The 18,184-nt window shown below is 37.4% G+C and overlaps 1 protein-coding gene across 4 annotated transcripts in view; it reads left to right on the top strand.

Moving 5' to 3' along the window:
• The window catches only part of PATJ (PATJ crumbs cell polarity complex component), a 295,047-nt gene that overhangs the window by 65,612 nt on the left and 211,251 nt on the right, over positions 1–18,184 (top strand). For all 4 annotated transcript variants that reach the window (XM_054574004.1, XM_054574021.1, XM_054574012.1 and 1 more), the window contains exon 17: positions 16,473–16,682. In XM_054574004.1, the coding sequence (XP_054429979.1) occupies positions 16,473–16,682 (210 nt within the window). The remainder of the gene's footprint in view (positions 1–16,472; positions 16,683–18,184) is intronic.

The raw sequence follows: 18,184 nt of genomic DNA on the forward strand, positions 1-18,184 counted from the left end.
AAGTGTTGTTTACATATTGTGCTCTAGTTGTCTTTGTCTTGATTCCCCAATATTTATGTTTAATGTTTTTATTCCTTAGAATATTACTAATATTCAGACTAATATTAATCCTAATATTTATACAAATAAAAGTAATACATATTCAATAGAAGAGCTGACATTTGTCAAGTGTTTACAATTTGCTAGGCATTATTCTAATTGCTTTATATATTCCTCACAAGAACCATATGAAGTACGTACTATTATTACCCTCGCTTTATTTTATTTATTATTATTATTATTTTTAAAGATTTTATTTATTATGTATTTTTCAACAGAGGGGAAGGGAAGGAGAAAGAGAGGGAGAGAAACACCAATGTGTGGTTGCCTTTCGCACGCCCCTTACTGGGAACCCAGCCTGCAACCCAGGCATGTGCCCTGACTGGGAATCCAGCCAGTGACCCTTTGGTTCGCAGGCCGGCGCTCAATCCACTGAGCCACAGCCAGGGCTATTTATTATTTTTTCCAAAGATTTTATTTAGTTTTAGAGAGAGGAGAAGGGAGAGAGAAAAAGAGAGTAAGAAACAGCAATATGAGAGAGAAACATTGATCAGCTGCCTCTCAACATGCACTCCAACAGGGGGCCAAACTTGCAATCCAGGAATGTGCTCTGATGGGAATCGAACCGGTGAGCTTCTACTTTGTGGGACAACACCCAGCCAACTGAGCTTCACCAGCCAGGGCTATTATCCTTATTTTAGAATTGAGGAACCTGAAGCATGGGAGGTTAAGTAACTAGTCCAAGTTCACACTTCTAGTATGTGGCAGAACTAGAATTTAACTCAAACAGTGGGCTCCCAGAGTCTACATTTTAAACCACCATAGTCTACTGCTCCATTTCTTACAAGAGTTGCTTCCGTGTATATTTTATTACCAGAGATCCCTGTAATAAATTTATCACAGCAGATCTTTTTTTTTAGTTTGAAAAAATTTTCATGCCTTAAAGACAAGTTGCTAGATAGTATTCTCATTCTTAATACTTACCTGAAAGTTTAGTAAGAACTAAAATTAATATAGCATGTTTATATTTATTGTGTAAGAACTAGTGCTTATTGCTTCAAACAAAAATAATTACAAATTTAAGAATCTTACGTTAGTGCTAGTATTTTGTTGTGGGTTAATGTTCAGTAATGGAGCAATTATTAGGTAGTCTGAAAATCTGTGATTTTTTAAATCTACCAAAAGGCTTGCAATAAATTTAGAACTGTGTGGATTTTACCTTCAGTTGACCTTATAAATTAAACATGGCAAGTGGATATTTTCTGGTGTTTTGATTTATATTGAACTTTGAATAACCCCTCATAATTATAAATCACTAGGCATGTTTGACATTAGCCAATTTTTGAACATTAGCCATGATATTGCCATTCCTGATACTTTTGAATTTTAATGATTTAGAAGGTAAAATATATTAACCAACAGTTCTTCCTCCCACATCCCATGCCTCATTTTTCTTCCCTTCTGATATGTACACACTCGATTTTTGTCAAAGTAGATATTTTTGAAAGACTTTGGGTTTATCTCAGATACTGGGACAGATAAAAAATAGAAAGTATAATAGCAACAGCCTTTGAGAGAGGATTCATACATAAATACTGTTAGTGATGCTTTTAAAAGTTGCTTGAAAGACCACAAGCAAATAATTATTGATTGAAAAGAATAGTGAAAGTATTCCTTCAAATAAAAATTAATAGTGATTAGTTTTTCTTAATAGAAGAAATGGGTTATTGCACTCAAAGAGTATTTGTCTTCGATATGGTGTGCATTGGTATTTGCAAGAAAAACTCAGTGTGCAGTTTTTACCTGACTACTAATTCTATTAGATAGAATTCTCTTTTAAAAAGACTATTAGGCTCTGGCCAGGTGGCTCAGCTGGGTGGACTGTAATCCCGTACACCAAAAGAACGAGGGGTCGATTCCAGGGCAGGTCACATACCTGGATTGCTGTGTTGATCCCTGGTCGGGGTGCAGATGGGAGGCAACTGATAAATGTTTCTCTCTTACATTGATGTCTCTCTCTCTCTCTCTCTCTCTCTCTCTCTCTCTCTTTCACTCTTACTTTCTCACTCTCTCTCTCTCTCCCCCGCTCACCCCGCTCCTTCAAATCAATAAGCATATCCTCAGGTGAGGATTAAAAAAAAAGAGACTTAAAAGTTTTAGGAAGGGATTGTATAAATTTCATGTATGTAGCTTTAAGTTATGTTTTTCTTATCATATGCTCAAGAGAATGACTTTCTGAATACATTAGAAATCTTTTAAAAATAAGTAATATATACATATGGCATAATGATTTTAAGGTATATGAAGGTATGCCATCACAAGTAATTCTGTCTCTGACTATAATCCCTCACTTCTCCCAGAAAAAACTCCTGATTTTCTTGTGTATCCTCCAGGATATTTAATACATACATGGTTGGATAGGGAATAGTTTTTTGGTTGCTAGGTGTTTTTTTACACATAGATGGAATATGTCACAAGCATTTGAAGCACGTTTCTTTTTTTTTGTCAGTTGTATGTTCATTCATTTTGGTATGTATAGAGCTACCTTGTTCTTCTTAAGGACTGCATAGTATATCATTATCTTTGTACAATAATTTATTTAACTGATCTCCTGCACTGTTAGTGGGTCTTTCTAATGAGGCTCTAGTGGGTTTCCTTGTCATTTTCTTTTGTAAAAAGGTGGGGATTAATGTTGTGATAAATTCCTGGAAGTGGAATTACTTATCAAGAGCGTATATCTTTTAAATTTTGGTATATTTTTACCAAATTTCTTGAACATATTTTTTGGTGAGACTCAAATGTATTTAGGCCACTTAAAAGTAATGTCTCCTTATGTAGAGTCTTTATTCAGATCATTCTCTTGGAAAAATAAATATAAGCAGTTATAAATTTGCTATTTGTTTTCCATGATATGGACAGATTAAGAGATAGCAATTTATAACTATCAATTTTGTTTCAACTTTATATTGACAGTAATTAATTTATTTACCTTTATAGCTAAGAGGGCATAAACTGCTTATATTCAGACTTTGATATTAGTGCCCAGAAGTCTAACCATACTTCTTCTACCAGTTCTAATTGTGTTTATCAAGAAGTTGAGTTTAAAAGTGGAAAAACCCTGCCTGGGTGGCTCGGTTGGTTGGAGCATTGCCTCATGCACCAAAAGGTTGCAGGTTCGATGCCCTGTCAGGGCACATACCTAGGTTGCAGGCTTGATCCCTGGCTGGACACATACAGAAGGCAACCAATAAATGGTTTTCTCTTCTCTTTCTTTTTTTTCTCTCTCTGTTTTTTTCTCCTGCTTTCTCTCTCTCTCTAAAATCAAGAAAACATGTGAGGATTAAAAAAATAAAAGTGGAAGAAATTAAAGATTTTAATTTTTGTCGCCAGAGTTGAATGAATGCTGGGTGAATTTGCACAAATGCTACCATAGTATATTGTATTCAGTAACTTGCAGAATCCCAATCTTTACATTCATATTAGCCAATCAGTTTGTAGAATCCTGGATATAGAATTTGATAGGTATTAATATAATTTTAACATATAGTAGTACCATTGACCCTTGAATAATGTGGGGGTTAGTTAGGTACATCGATTCTCTACAGTCAAAATATGTATATAACTTTTGACTCCCCCAAAACAAAACTACTAATAGCCTATTGTTGACTAGAAGCTTTCACATAAGTAGACAATTAATGCATATTTTGTATGTTAACATATTATGTACTGTATTCTTAGAATAAAGTAAGCTAGAGAAAAGAAACTTTCATTAAGGAAGTCACAAGGAAGAATATATACATTTATAGTATTTACTGAAAAAAAAACCCATGTACAAGTGGACCTACACAGTTCAAACCCATGCTGTTCAAGGGTCAGCTCTACATATATTAGCATTATTAAAAAGTCAGATACAAGCCTATACTATGTCCAGAATCTAACACGTAGAAGATAGTAATGAACTGCTAGTTATTTAATAGTTCCACTTTAATACTCAGAGGATCTCATAACGTGACCGCCAGTATCTTTTTTCCCTTTTTGCTGTTATGTCTTTTTTTTTTTTTTTTAATGGAGCTCTTTGGGCCCAGTTCACCCATGTAGCATAAGATATTGGTACTAAATATACTCTGACTCCTGTGGCTCAGTGGTTGGGTGCCAGCCTGTCAACCGGAGGATCGCCGGTTGGATTCCCAGTCAGAGCACATGCCTGGGTTGCAGGGGGAGTAACCAGTTGAGGTCGTACAAGAGGCAACCGATCTCTGTTTCTCTCACACACGGATGTTTCTCTCCTCTTTTTCTATCCTTTCCCCCCTTTCTAAAGATAAATAAATAAAACCTTAAAAAAAAAAGATATTAGCACTAAGCAAAATGTAGTCAGTCTGTTGCTAATGGTAGTGTCCTTATTCTTGCAAATACATAGCTTTTGAACAAATCACACAGCTGCATTTAAAGGTCACTTTTGCTTAACAGAACTTAGGGGAACTGATGAAGGCTAGTCTTTGCCCATCCCTGATTCCTATCCACATTTATTTTTATTAACATCAAAGTACTGTAAGCCCCAGTGCCAACTGGGCCGAAGATTTCTTTTCACAGAGGATTTGCTTCCTTTCCCTTTATGGGAAAGTTCTGTATCCTTTAAATCATTTTAAGCTGCTTCATTTGAAAAATAATTCTTAGTAATGTGTTCATGGAGTGGATTGATTATGGCTACTGGGGAAATTCTCTCATGGCTTAAAGATTGCTTTTCAAGCCTGCGAAGTGGGTAAATGAAGGGAGCCCACTCCTGGTGTGTGGAGTTTGTAGTGTGCTCAGGATGACGACTGACTTCCAAAAACTTCACTGCAGCAAGACTAAAGGCATCAGGAGACCAGAAGCCACTTAATAAGAGATCAAAGAGGCTCTGTGTATATCAGCTTGAAATCCAGATCTCACAGATCAAAAGCTTGCCTGAGTGAGGCAGCTGCAGGGGGATGAAGTTAGCAGGAGGCCTCAAAGATCTTAAGTCGGGCCTGATGTTGAACTTTGCGGGAATTTCATGGCTCCTCTGGAATATGAATTTGGCAAAAAATCCCATTGTGTCTAATGGGGGAGAAAGAAAATAGAGGGCAGGCAGCAAATGCTTGTCAGCTGGATGGTGCTTTCTCATAGGGTAGCTCCCTTTTTAACAATGTTTCTCCAGGACTGTTTCTGCTTCACACTAGGCGGCATTGCTGAGGAGGCGGGATACTGGAAATGATATATCTGTTGTGTTCCCTTTAGGGGTATTTCAAAAATGGCCAAACAGTACATATTAATGTTTATAAAACAACCATGGAGGGCTACAATGCAGACGTAGAGATGCTCAGATTTGCTGCAGTCCCTGCCTGACACTTGCATATCTCCTGTGAAAGGCTCAAGATATTCCAGAGCATTAGTGGATATCAATCTGGCTATACATCTGTGTCTCCCATGTCATTATAAATAGAACAATATTTTTTTAATAACTGGTCTAAAGAAAAAACTCAGTCTCTAGAGGTGTTTCATTCCCAGGCTTCCCCTACCTGTAGGTGTGGGTGTGTTTTGGAAGTTCCCACTTGATTCTGCTGTCAGTGTTGAAAGCCATTCTAGCAGATGAAAGTCAGAGCCCTTCCTGGACAATGGCAGAAAGATTGAATCAAATCCACACACAGGTATTAAGGGTCTGTTTTCCCGGTGGCTCGGTGCTTTGTATTGCTCCGCCCTGCTTGTGGGTGTCGCTGGAGCCAGGCGGTGATTCAGGGAAACAGTGCTCTTCCCGGGTGAGGGCCAGGAAGTGGTGCTGCCTCCTTCTGGTACCGAAGGCCTGGTCTGGTGATGATTCCTGAAGGGGGATTGGCTGCCTGATCCCTTACATACCATCTTCTAGGGCTCGAGCTCCCCTTTTAGCTGCCCCGTCTGTATCCGGCTTGAATCAGATATCGCATTCACCAGTACGCCACTGTGAACACAGTATGGTTCAGAGCACCAGCTGACAAGCCAGAGGAGACTGGGATTTGCATTCTGGCTGTGACACCCTACGAGGACTTTGAACAAGTTTGTCAGTCTTATTCTCAGTTTACTAAAATAATAAGCTCTAAAATAGAAATAATATTTGCCTATGAAGTTTTGAAGACTAAATAAAAGATGTATATAAATGCACGTGCTTTTGTAGGCATAAAAGAACATGTTACTATTTACTGAAAAATGATGATAAAGATTTTTAAAGACAGACTCTGAGCACAGACTTGCTATACCTGTTATTCATCCTCGCCTTCGAAAAAATTGTTTGCTTTTAATATGCGCTAATGTAAAGGATATAAAAATGAAGAGATGTTCCCTTTAGAGGACTTTCATTGAACAGATGTACGGTGAGCATATTCTGCATCAGCCACTGTTCCAGACATAAGGGATATAGCAGTGAATGGAATAGCCAATCGACTCCACATTCTCACAGAGTTTAAATTTTATTGGGAATGGACAGGTAGTGTACAGATAAATATATGTTAAAATATAATAAAAGGCACATACTTCGGAACAACTATGCAATCCACTGTAGTTTTAGCAGCGGTGGGAGTGAGAATAGAGACCCTGTGCCACTTGCTAGGAGCCCCCCGGGGAACGGAGGCGTGCTCTGTGTGCAAGCCGGTCGGGGCGATTCCGGGCACTGCGGTGTCCCGGCACTGGCAGTGTAATCCTGATTTCATATCTCTCTTTTCCTTAGCATCTGTGAACTGTTTAATATCAATCTAAACTTTTACATTGTATTCCCTTTAAGGAAGAATACTTCAAGAAACTGTGTGTTCCACTGTTTTATTTGGAAAGCATGACTACCATTTCACATGGCAATAATAGTTATTATGTACCATTCACTCTGTCAGGCATTGTTGAAAGTCTGTGAGGGGGGTGATTTAATTATCTCTACAACCCCAGTGAGGTGGGTACTGTAATCATCATACTCTTCAATTTACGAGTAAGGAAACTGATGACAAGGGTTAAAGAATTTGCTCAGGATCACCCAATTAGAAGTGGAGCTGGGCTCCTAAGCCTGTGGTCAAGTAGTATGAAAGTACAATCTTTACACTAGAAATAACACTGGTTCTTTATAATTATGGCTCAAGTGAAAGATGATACAAGGTTTCAATTGTCTTTCCAGAGAGCCATACTTATCACAATTCCAAAAGGTTTACTTCAGAGTATCCCTGAATCCTTACGGTCCCTTGCCTTTACTCCTGTCCCTGGACAAAGCTCTTTAGAGACCTGATGGCTTTTTCACTGCTGGAGAGTAGAAACTGTGTGTTCTACCTTAGATTTCGCAACAGGCCTTTTTCCTGAACAGTTTCAAGTTGTCAAAGTCTTACTCTACATGTTGTGTGCTACATATCAACGGTATTGGCTGCCCTTTTAAGGATTAAAAGAAAGCATTGCAGAATCTTTTCTAAGGAGTGAAGGGCATCCCGTGTCCTTCGTGTGGCGCTGTATATCAGAGGTGGCTCCTGTCTTTCCTTGTCTGCGTTAAGGGAGAATGAGGATGAAGGACACCATGCTGCTCTGAAGCTCCCTTCAGGTGCAGAGGGCTGTGCATTGGAGCATAGGGCCAGCCCTTTGTTTTCATGTCTTAAACGTGAAACATCATGAATGGCGTGGCAGTTGCTAGCACTGCTGGTCGACATCACACATGTTCAGCTAAATTTAGAAGGTGGTAAATGTTAACCCCTCAAACCCATTTATCCTACTAACTTCATCATCATCTTTCTAATAATAATAATAATAATAATAATAATAATAATAATAGTAACAGCACTTATAAAGTGATTACTATGAGCATTTTAAGTTCTTTACATGCCTTACCTCATTTAATGCTTTAGTAGCTCTATAAAGTCTGTACTGTTATTATTTCCACATACAAAAGGGGAACCTTGAATCTTAGAGATTAAACAACTTGAACAATATCACTCAGCTAGTATTTAGGTTGAATTGAGAGTGACTTGTTTGGAATATTGAAATGAATTCCAAAACTAATATTTAAAAAGCTTTTAAAAGTTTTATGTGTCTATACTTCTCTGCATCATCATAACTTTCAATTAATGTAGTTTGGTTTTTTTTCTGGAAGATATTAAGATGTTTCTTATTTATAAATTTATTTTCTACTTTAAAATTGTTTGGTAAAATACAGATAACAACTTACCATCATAACCATTTTTAAGTGTATAGTTTAGTAATGTTAAGCATATTCAAATTTCAACTGCTATACTTTTAATAGAGGGGGGTGCCTTGGTGCTTGAGTACTTCTGCCTGCCTGGTGAGCCCCCACCATTTCAGCCAGATGATGGGACTTTTGATAAAGGGACAGTGGTGTGGTTTGTTTTATTTTTCTTACAGCCAGTGAAAGTCTTAGGCCAGGGATGAATGGCAAACATTAAACAATTACAGCATGACAAATTTTTCAAGAGATTAAATATCCAAGGAACATATTTAATATCCAAGAAAAATATCTAATAGGAGACTAGAAGGGGATAAGAGAAAGCGATAGTCTTCAAGGAGTAATTTCCATGGGACCCCTGCTTGAACCATTGTGATTATTATGGTGCTTAAAATAGATTTTTAAAGTACTAAGCCATACAGAATAAAATTATCTGCAAGCTTCTACTTTTTCCCCCTGTTTTAGAATATATTTTGATCTTTTAGCAAGCTTCTCTGTCCACTTCTCTTCCAATGCCCTTTTAATTGCCTTACATACTGTGCTGCTCAGGGACTATTTAGTTCTATGTGTGATGAGTGGAAAAATCTATTCTTAATGCCTAATAGTATTTAGGAAGTAATAAGACACAAGGAGCCAGGAACCGTATCAGTTTAATCTATCTTGAGTGCACTGAATGTATTTTGTGGGTACTTACTTTGAACATGATGATGTTGTGGTTATTGGTATGATTCATGGAATACTTGGCTATATTATAAAATAGTTAAAAATGGGGTTAGTTTCTGATAAGATAGCTTGCTCATTATTCATTAGAATCACTTACTTACTGCCTTGCATTCACTATAAATACATTTATTTCTTTTTCCTAGAAGTAAATATTTGGTTTGTGTGTCAAATCAGAACCCCTTTTAGTATAATTAATTGCATCCCACTATCTTAAACCAGAACTATTCTAGTGATTTTAATTCAACTAATAGTCTCTGACATGTCTTTTGTTGCTCTCTAAAAATGGCAAGGGAGAAAAAAGTTGTATTAAGACTCATTTAAAAAAATAAGCTACGTGTGTTGTATATATTCTGTTATATCTTTTGTTTTGATGGTGGAATGCCCAGGAAGTTAGATGTTGTGTAGTCAGTGGCCTTTTTATGAGTTCTTAAAAGATCCCACTTAAATTATATCAATATTTGTGACCATATCTTTTTCATTGTTGATGTAGTGTTTTGAATTAATGTTTATCATTCCCTACTTTTTACAGTGGTTTTGTGAATGTTTTGGTAGAAATTAATGACAAATTTGACTCAAGGTAGTCTCAGTTTTAGTTATAAGATTTTGCATTTGGTGGAATTAATTATAACTGTCATGTATCCACTTTACGATTGAGAAAACTGACTCAGAGAATGAACCTGTGAAACTGCACAGCCAGGCTGGCACGAAGCTGGGGCTCAAAACTTGCCCCTTGACTTCTCATCCACATCCACCCTACCACCCGATGGATTGACTGTCTGTCTTCTCATCTCTACTACGTATATTTTCTCCTTTAAAAAAAATTTGGATTCCTATTTCCTTACTGACATCACTAACAATGGAAATTTTAATTTATGGCAGCCATACAGCAGAGCATCTAAAGATCACTGTTTTTTCTCTTAAGATGTATTTCTGTGTGTGTGTGTGTGTGTGTGTGTGTGTGTATGTGTGTGTGTAAAAAAACCTTTCCTTTGCCTTTCTTTGTACCCAATTACTGCTTCGGCCTACTTTCCGGCTGAAATAGCTAGTTGTCTCCCTTTTCAACTTAGTGATTTTTTTCTGCATCCTCCATTTTAGTAACTTCCTTGAGATCTTATTTTGAAATTTTATTTCTCTGTTAATTTATTTAGACTTTAACTCAATACTTTTCAGTTCAAGTAATAATGGCCACATTTAAGAGTATACTCTTTAAGAATCAATATTTGGCTACTTGGTGCTTACATAGTTTTAGGTGACAATGAGTTCGGACAATTCTCATCAAGTATTACATAGCTAGTTACCTTATGTTATTTACAAACTAATATATGAGTATATAGATCCTATAAAATGATCTCTCAATCATGCTTCCTCATACGTATATGAGAAAATATTTGTGGAATGAAGTTTAAGTAGCCTAATTCTGTAATGGCGTAATAGTGTATACCACAGCAATGAATTCATTGCTATGGGCATCTGTTTATTTGTAGAGCACTTTATATTTCATAGTTGTTCCAAGTTGTTTTTCTAGTTACTCTTTGGAATCATTTCATTTTTGTGAAGGAATCTTCTAGTACAGGAGAGCATGTATTTTGGATGTGGTAAGCTCTACAACAGCACAGAACTTGAATGACATAGAATTATATTTGAATGTACTTAGTTGACAGTAGGTGTCAAAATGATCAAAGGTAAAGTGATTTATGCACATTTAAAAAAATTTTGCAGTGCTTTTTTCATTATCATTTAGCCCTCTTATACCCTCCTCCCCCACAGTCCTCGTCCTGCGGTCCACGTCCACGAGTCCTTTTTCCTTTTTGCTCGATCCCTCCACCCCCTAACTTCGCCCCTCCCCATAGCTGTCACCCCGCTCTCTATCTATGTGTCTGTCTCTATTTTGCTTGTTATACACAAATTTATACCTGAAATAAACTATGGCATATCTCTTTACCTTCCTGCTATTGTCTTTAAATTCCTATTACACTACTTAATGTTTTTAAAAGTTTGGATGTTGGGTACAGAATAGATTTTAAAAGAACAATTCCAAGTTATTCTTTATTTCGAATCTATATAGTTATCGTTGTTACATGGTGATTTTTGTTTTTCTTCCATGTGGAATGTCAGAGCTGTCCTTGGTGTATGTCTCATGTGCCTCTTATTTTCAAAAATGAGCCAAATTTCTTAAATGTGACCGCTTTTCTTCTTGTTCGTTTCATTGTGTCGTCTTTCTGTAACACTCCCTGCTTTGTGCCCTTGCACTGAGCTTAACATACTTAGTTGTCTTCATTTGTAGTTTTAGTATTGGGAGCAGCTTTATAGCAGGAGAGCTTTCCACATCTCCTGGTGGCTTTGTCTCTGACAGAGCTCACATTTCACCCGAACCACCACCCTGCCCCAGGTGATGCCTCTGTGCTCCACTTGAGTTTATGTGAACTCTGGTCTCTTTGATCTGCGGGAATGTACACAAATATCCATATAATACATTTTATAGACCCTTCAGACACTTTGAATCCCCTGCATTTGAGCATAATGATTGTCACATGTTTGTATCTATTTATGTAAAGGTGTTCTTAGCTCACCAAATGAATGGAATCTTGAGAAAATAAATGTCAATGAAAATGTAGCAAACAAAGGCATATTTTACCTGTACATGCCAGATGCTGCACATTCTGTGCTCTCTAACTCTTCATGAGCTAGGTGCTGAAATTGAAACCTCTAGTGGCCAAGTGTGATATTTAAGGAGCTTAAATACACTTGGGCAAGATAATAAGTATATCTTCTAACAGTCTGCCTTCCTTCAACATTCTTTCAGTCATTTAGCGAATACTTACCTTAAGATGGAGAAGCTATGTCCCTTAGTGGCTAAGAGCATAAACTCTGGCACTGAACTGGCCAGTTTAAATTCTGGTTCTACCATTTATCAACTGTGTGCTTTGGTTAAGTTATTTAATTTTCCTCCACCTTAATTTTCTCATCTGGAGAGAAGAAATAATAATGGTGTCTATCTTACGTGGGTGTGAGGATTAAAGAGGTTCAAATAAGTAAGATTCTTAGAACAAGCCTGTCATGGCAAGGGCTCAGGAAGGGTTCCCAGATGAAGTTGATGTTATTGTTGTTATTCACATATGATGGTGTGCCTTTTGTGTATTTATAATCCACTGAGGAGAGAGAAACTAAATATATTGTCATTTGATATTTCAGTTATTCTCTACCTTCTGTGTGGCAGGCAATTATAGTAGGTCCTGGAAATAAAGCAACAAATAAGCAAATATATCCATGGTCAAATGAAGCTTATTTTTACTCGGGAAGATAGTTAAAATAATTTCAGTAAAATGTCAAAAGTTTTATAACAGGGAAAATTCAAGGTGCTGTGAATACATCTAGCGGGAGAACCTAACTTACTCTAGGAGACCAGGGACAGCAAGGAAAGTACATTATGATAAATGCTATTTGGGGAAGGGCTTTTTCAGATTTAGAAATAACATCCTGTAAGGAAGAGCTTGAGTCTTTGGAGAGTCAGGGAGATCTCTTTGGAGGAAACACTTGAGCTGGCCCTGGTGGCAAACATATTAATGAGTGGCCATGGGGCAGGGAGGACATGCCTGGCAGGTGCAGTGGTTGGTAGGATGCCACAAAGCATGCCAAAGCATTTCACAGTCCCGGAATTTTAGTAGTTCTGTACTGTTGGGACAGTGTGGGGGCACAGGGGAGTGGGTACGGCAAGAGGAGACCAGACTGAACTGCAGAACTGAAGGAATTTCTCTGACAAAAAGTTGGGCCTTTATCCTGAAGGTTTTTTCACTGAAGCATTTCAGGCAGAGAGGAATTGTGATTACATTTTTATTTTTAAAGATTTTTAAAAAATCTCTGTAGAAAATAGACTGGTAGAGATAAGAGTGGAGACAGATCTATTGGGAGACTGTAGCGATTGAACAGACTAGAAATAACAAGAAACTGAATGACGGCAGTGGCAGAGAAATGGAGAGAGAGGATCGGAAGAGAGAGAACGAACTGACGGGCTTTAGTCAGCAGCTCAGTGGAGGGGTGTGGGAGAGAGGTGAGTGCCGGGTATACGGTGATGCCACTGAGGGAGGATGGGAGGAGAGGGGTCTGTTTGCCAGCTTGGATTCCCTCCACGTTGACACATCCTGTATTTATAATAAATATGAAACATTGGTATCACTTTGAGAGACTGCAAAAATCTGTATCCCTTGTTCTTCAGACAGGTATGGCATTTGTATTCACTCATGCGACAGCAGTTAGGTGGTTCTCTTAGGAATTTACAGCTAAGTAGTGAGGAGGATTCAGATGAGATCCATTTTCTTGTGTAGATTTCTGATGAAAGTTGGCTGTTCTTAATTGATTCCAGCAGTTGGATACTATTTTTAAGAGCTGTAGGGAACAACTTTAATCAATGGTTGAGTTGAAGCAATCATATAGGATACTGTTAGAGCATGTATAACAATATAAGGCATTTGAATAAGGAGGGGGAAATACCTTCCAGAAGAGAATGGCTTGCTTGCAGAGATGTGTCTTATGTTTTGTGATTGGTCTTTAGTGCCCTCTATTGGCTGTTTAGACTAAAACAGCTTGATTCTTGAATACGGTGTTCCTTGCAGTGTTATTTACCAAACAAGAAAAGTTAAAGATTTTAAAATTATGTTAAAGACAATAAAAACTGATGAGGAATTAAAAATCTGCATAAGGTCTAGGAGTTGGATAGAGGTCGTGAGAAATATCTTTATAACACTTTGTTGACTGCAACACGGGTATGATATATGGACTGTATTTTCAGAAGATAGGCTTTTCTGGTGGGAAACAACCTGAATCTGGCTTTTTAAAAAGCATTTTAAGGCAGCAAAGCCTCAAGTACTAGCCACCCCAGTAGGAAGTAGCAGCTGCTGTTTTTACATTGTGTGGCTGCTTCATGTGATGTCCTTGAATGGAAATGACTGTTACTCATTAAAGCAACTTTATTCTGCTACGTAGGAAATCACACAGTCAGAAAGTCATCACAGAAAATGAAGCAGTGATTGTACACAATGGACCATCTTCAGAAGGGGTGGTTTGTCTTTTTTTTAAATGACTGAGAAACTGCCGTTGGGTTCTCTTCTCCAGGGAAAGTGGTGGTAGATTAAATTTTAGAGGACTGAGCCTGAATAAATGTGAGTAAGCAAGCACACCTGGTACTAGTTTGAGGCCTAAAGAAGACTGGACTTTGTGTAAATAGTACTCACCATGCTTTCCCATTATTTCCTGATTCATCTTCCTTTGAAATATTTCTAGTTATCATTTCAACTGGTTTTTCAACTGGCATTTTGAAAACCAATTCACCTACTTATTAGGTTAAAAATACTAGTTTTTGATTTGGTGTTATATGAAACTACAGAGATCACTCACACCAATGTAGTAAAATCATTTATTTGCTTTTGGTATATCTTGCTGTTGCAGTTTTCTCTAAGAAAGTTGAGTAATTATTAATATGAAGTAATGCTAGACCCTTTCTATGCATTTCACGAGGGGAATAAGCTATTATATAGTTTCCCTTCCCCCCACCCAATAAAAAAGCCTTCCATCAAAAACTGACATCCTAAATGAAGGACATAATTGTACAGCTTATTTATTAGTGTGTCAAACTTAAAATGTAATGGTTTCATATTTCAGAATGAAAAGTGTGTTGTGATTCATGGTTGCCAGTGACAAAATAGACAGCTCTTTTATATTACTGCACTGATTGCCTGCTGATACACCACTGTTTTTTCTTTTTTTCTTTTTGGTTCTTTTCTGTTCTCTTCCTATGCAATAGCTCCCTCTACTTGAAAATATTGGTGTAATTATGATTTAACACTATGTACTTTATTAATGTGTTCCCATGACAGTTTGTACTTTTAAACCTTTTCATAAATATGTTGTGTTTTAGATCAGAGCACGTTAGAAATTTACCAAGAATCTCTTGACTTGGGAGTGGAAAAGCAAGGTTACTTAAGAAAAGTAATATAAATTGTTTGAAGGCATTTTTCAAGGAATTAGCTGCGTAGCCTCTGTTGATTCAAATATGGCATATTTGTTTAAAATTCTATGTAGTGCTTGAAAATGAGCCTTGATATCTGAAACACAGAGGTATAGGAAACTGGATCAGAAAAGTTCAAAGGAAGCATCAGACACTTCAAACAGGCACAGCCTACAACTTGGCAGATTCTCACTTTGTTAATTCCAAAGTTTTATAATTCTAACACAAGATGTGGCAGTTCCTCCCTACTTCCTGGGGAGGGGTTTAATATAAACTGGCAGTAGAAGAAGATCATGTTACTACATCTTGCCTTTATGGAACAGTCTGTGCATAATGAAACAATAGGAGCAAAACGGGCAAACCAAAGCCAGAGCTGCTATTATTGGAATTTCTTTTCCCTTTCCCTTACTAAGTTTGAGGTTTAGTGATAATATCGTATACCTTCACCATTAGGGCAAATTAAGACAGTCTACTGAACCAGAAGTTTTCCGTGTGAGTATGTCTTTGCATTCACAACTGTTTATTTCCAGTTTCTTCTGTTACTATGGTGCAGAGCAAGTAGCAAAGCACGGTGGTTAAAAGTGAGGACTTAGGGGCCAGCTGGGTGATCTTGGCAAGTTTCCTCAACTTTCTGACCCTCAGTTTCCTCATAAAATGCAGATAATAAATCTACCCACATCCTAAATTTTGTTGTTGAAATAGTGATTGTCAAGCACTTAGAACAGAGCCTGGCATCGTAAGTGCTATATATCAGTGTTCGTTGAATAAAATAAAAAATAGTGGTGGGGTTATAAATTGATTTTTATTAACCAAATGTATGTATGTCAACATTATCTTCAGTGCTTCATGAAAAGAAATATGGATGAGAGAGGTTTGCGCATGGGTTTTGTTCATGAATTGATACTCATTTTCTATGTATGTGTACATATGAATAGCTATACTATCTCATAATTTTAGGTTATGTTATTTTAAAATATACTTTTTAAATGCAGTGCAATATGCCATGGTTTCCGTGTCTTTTTTTGAACTTAAGTGATTTAGCAGGAGGATGCTATGCTGGTGGAATGCCTGAGAATGGAGTGCCATATAGCACACTTCTCATGAAGCCTACTTATCGCCCAAGAGCAATCAATAATAGAGGGGCTTATCTTTGATCCACATTATGACTGTGCTTGAGGATGTCAGAGAACCTTGCCCAGTTGTCCCTAGACTTCTGGTTATTCAACAAAATATGTCCCCACGAAGTTTAAAAAAGAAATTTATGTGTATGGAGTACTCAAACCTGCAATTTTTGAAATTGTTAAGGTTATGTCCTCACTTTGATAGGAGCTGATACCTGTGTGGATGTTTGTAGTGATAGTTAAATAGATTGTGTTCTTTTTGGAAGAGTATCACCAGAGTGCCAGACATGTGAAGTAAGAGTTAAATGAGATTCATGAGTAAACATAAATTGTTTTAAGACTGTATTTTTTTGGGGGGGAACTGACTCATCTTTCTTATTTGTTTGATCATTAGGACCCCTTAGATTCCACAAGATCTGTGATTGTGATTCGTTCCCTGGTGGCGGATGGTGTGGCAGAGAGAAGTGGAGAACTGTTACCGGGAGACCGCCTGGTCTCAGTCAACCAGCACTGTCTGGACACCACCACGCTGGCTGAAGCTGTGGAGCTGCTGAAAGCTGTACCACCAGGCACTGTACGCCTTGGCATCTGTAAACCTTTGGGAGTAAGTGTTGAATTTTGTTACGATTGGAAGTGAAAATAGTGTAATCGCTGAGAACATGGATTTTGGAGACAAATGCACCTGGCCTCCAATCTCTGTCCTACTGCTTCCTATATGTTTATCCTTCTGTCCTTGACTTAGAGAATCAGAAAAAGTACTGTCTGTCTGATAGGGTTTGGGGAAATAAAGATGATATTCATTAAGTGCTTAGCACATATTACATAAATGCTAGCTGCTTATATCACTAATCCTATTACTACCACATTTACTACTATTTTTATCTTCATGCTTTTAGCACAATCTTCTAAGGCAGCAATTTCCAGCTGGTGTGCTGTGGTACAATGGCGTGTCCCAAGAATTTTTAAAACATGCAATACCTGACTATTAAGTTGTCAAATTAAAAAAATGATAACCGTCAATATAACAATAACTGTCCAGTGTGAATGAATCCAAATATACATTTTTTTTCAGATCAACAAAACATATTTTTTTTTGGTGTGCTGCAGAATTTTAGGAATTAATTTGTGTGTTCCATGAGGTGAAAAAGGTTGGAAATTGCTGTTTTAAGGTCTTATCACTTTAGTTATAATGTAAATTAAAATTAGTCTATTTATGCATTTTTAACTTTCATTTGGGAATGATGTTGACATGGCATGATAAGTTGAAATCCAGGTAACTGTATCATTTTAACTGTGCAGCAGTGATATTTTAATGTGCTTTCTGACCATCAGAGTGCCTTATAACTCTACTATCTAAACTTCTATATGGTCCACCCATCTTAAAGTCATCTTATTGCTGAATTTCATGTACTGGGTCAGATAACTGTTTATGACTGATGATACTTGATGATCATTTTCTTTTTTTAATTAAATTTTATGGATTATGCCATTACAGTTGTCCCAATTTCCCCCCTTTGCCTTCTAACCACCCAGCACCCGCCATTCCCTCAGGCAATGTGCCCGCCATTGTTCACGTCCAAGGGTCACATGTGTAAGTTCTCTGGCTCCTCCATTTCCTGTACTGTACTTTACATCCTCATGGCTATTCTGTAACTGCCTATCTGTACTTCTTCATCCCCTCACCTCTTCACCCATTCCCCCACACCCCGCCTCCATTTGGCAACCATCAAAACCCTCTCCGTATCCATGATTCTGTCTCTGTTCTTCTTTGTTTCATTTTTTAGATTCAATTATTAGATATGTATTTATTGCCATTTTATTGTTCATAGTTTTGATCTTTTTTCTTTAATAGGTCCCTTTAACATTTCATATAATAATGATTTGGTGCTGTTGAACTCCTTTAGTTTTTTTCCTTGTCTGGGAAGCTCTTTATCTGCCCTTCAGTTCGAAGTGATAACTTTGCTGGGGATAGAGTAATCTAGGTTGTAGGTCCTTGCTTTTCATCACTTTGAATATTTCCTGCCTATCCCTTCCATCCTGCAAAGTTTCTTTTGAGAAATCAGCTGACAGTCTTCTGGGGACTCCTCTGTAAGTAATTAATTTGTT

The sequence above is a fragment of the Pteronotus mesoamericanus genome, unplaced genomic scaffold, assembly GCF_021234165.1.
Source record: "Pteronotus mesoamericanus isolate MK-2021 breed Mesoamerican mustached bat unplaced genomic scaffold, CSHL_Meso_final contig_105, whole genome shotgun sequence".
Classification (NCBI taxonomy): Eukaryota; Metazoa; Chordata; class Mammalia; order Chiroptera; family Mormoopidae; genus Pteronotus; species Pteronotus mesoamericanus.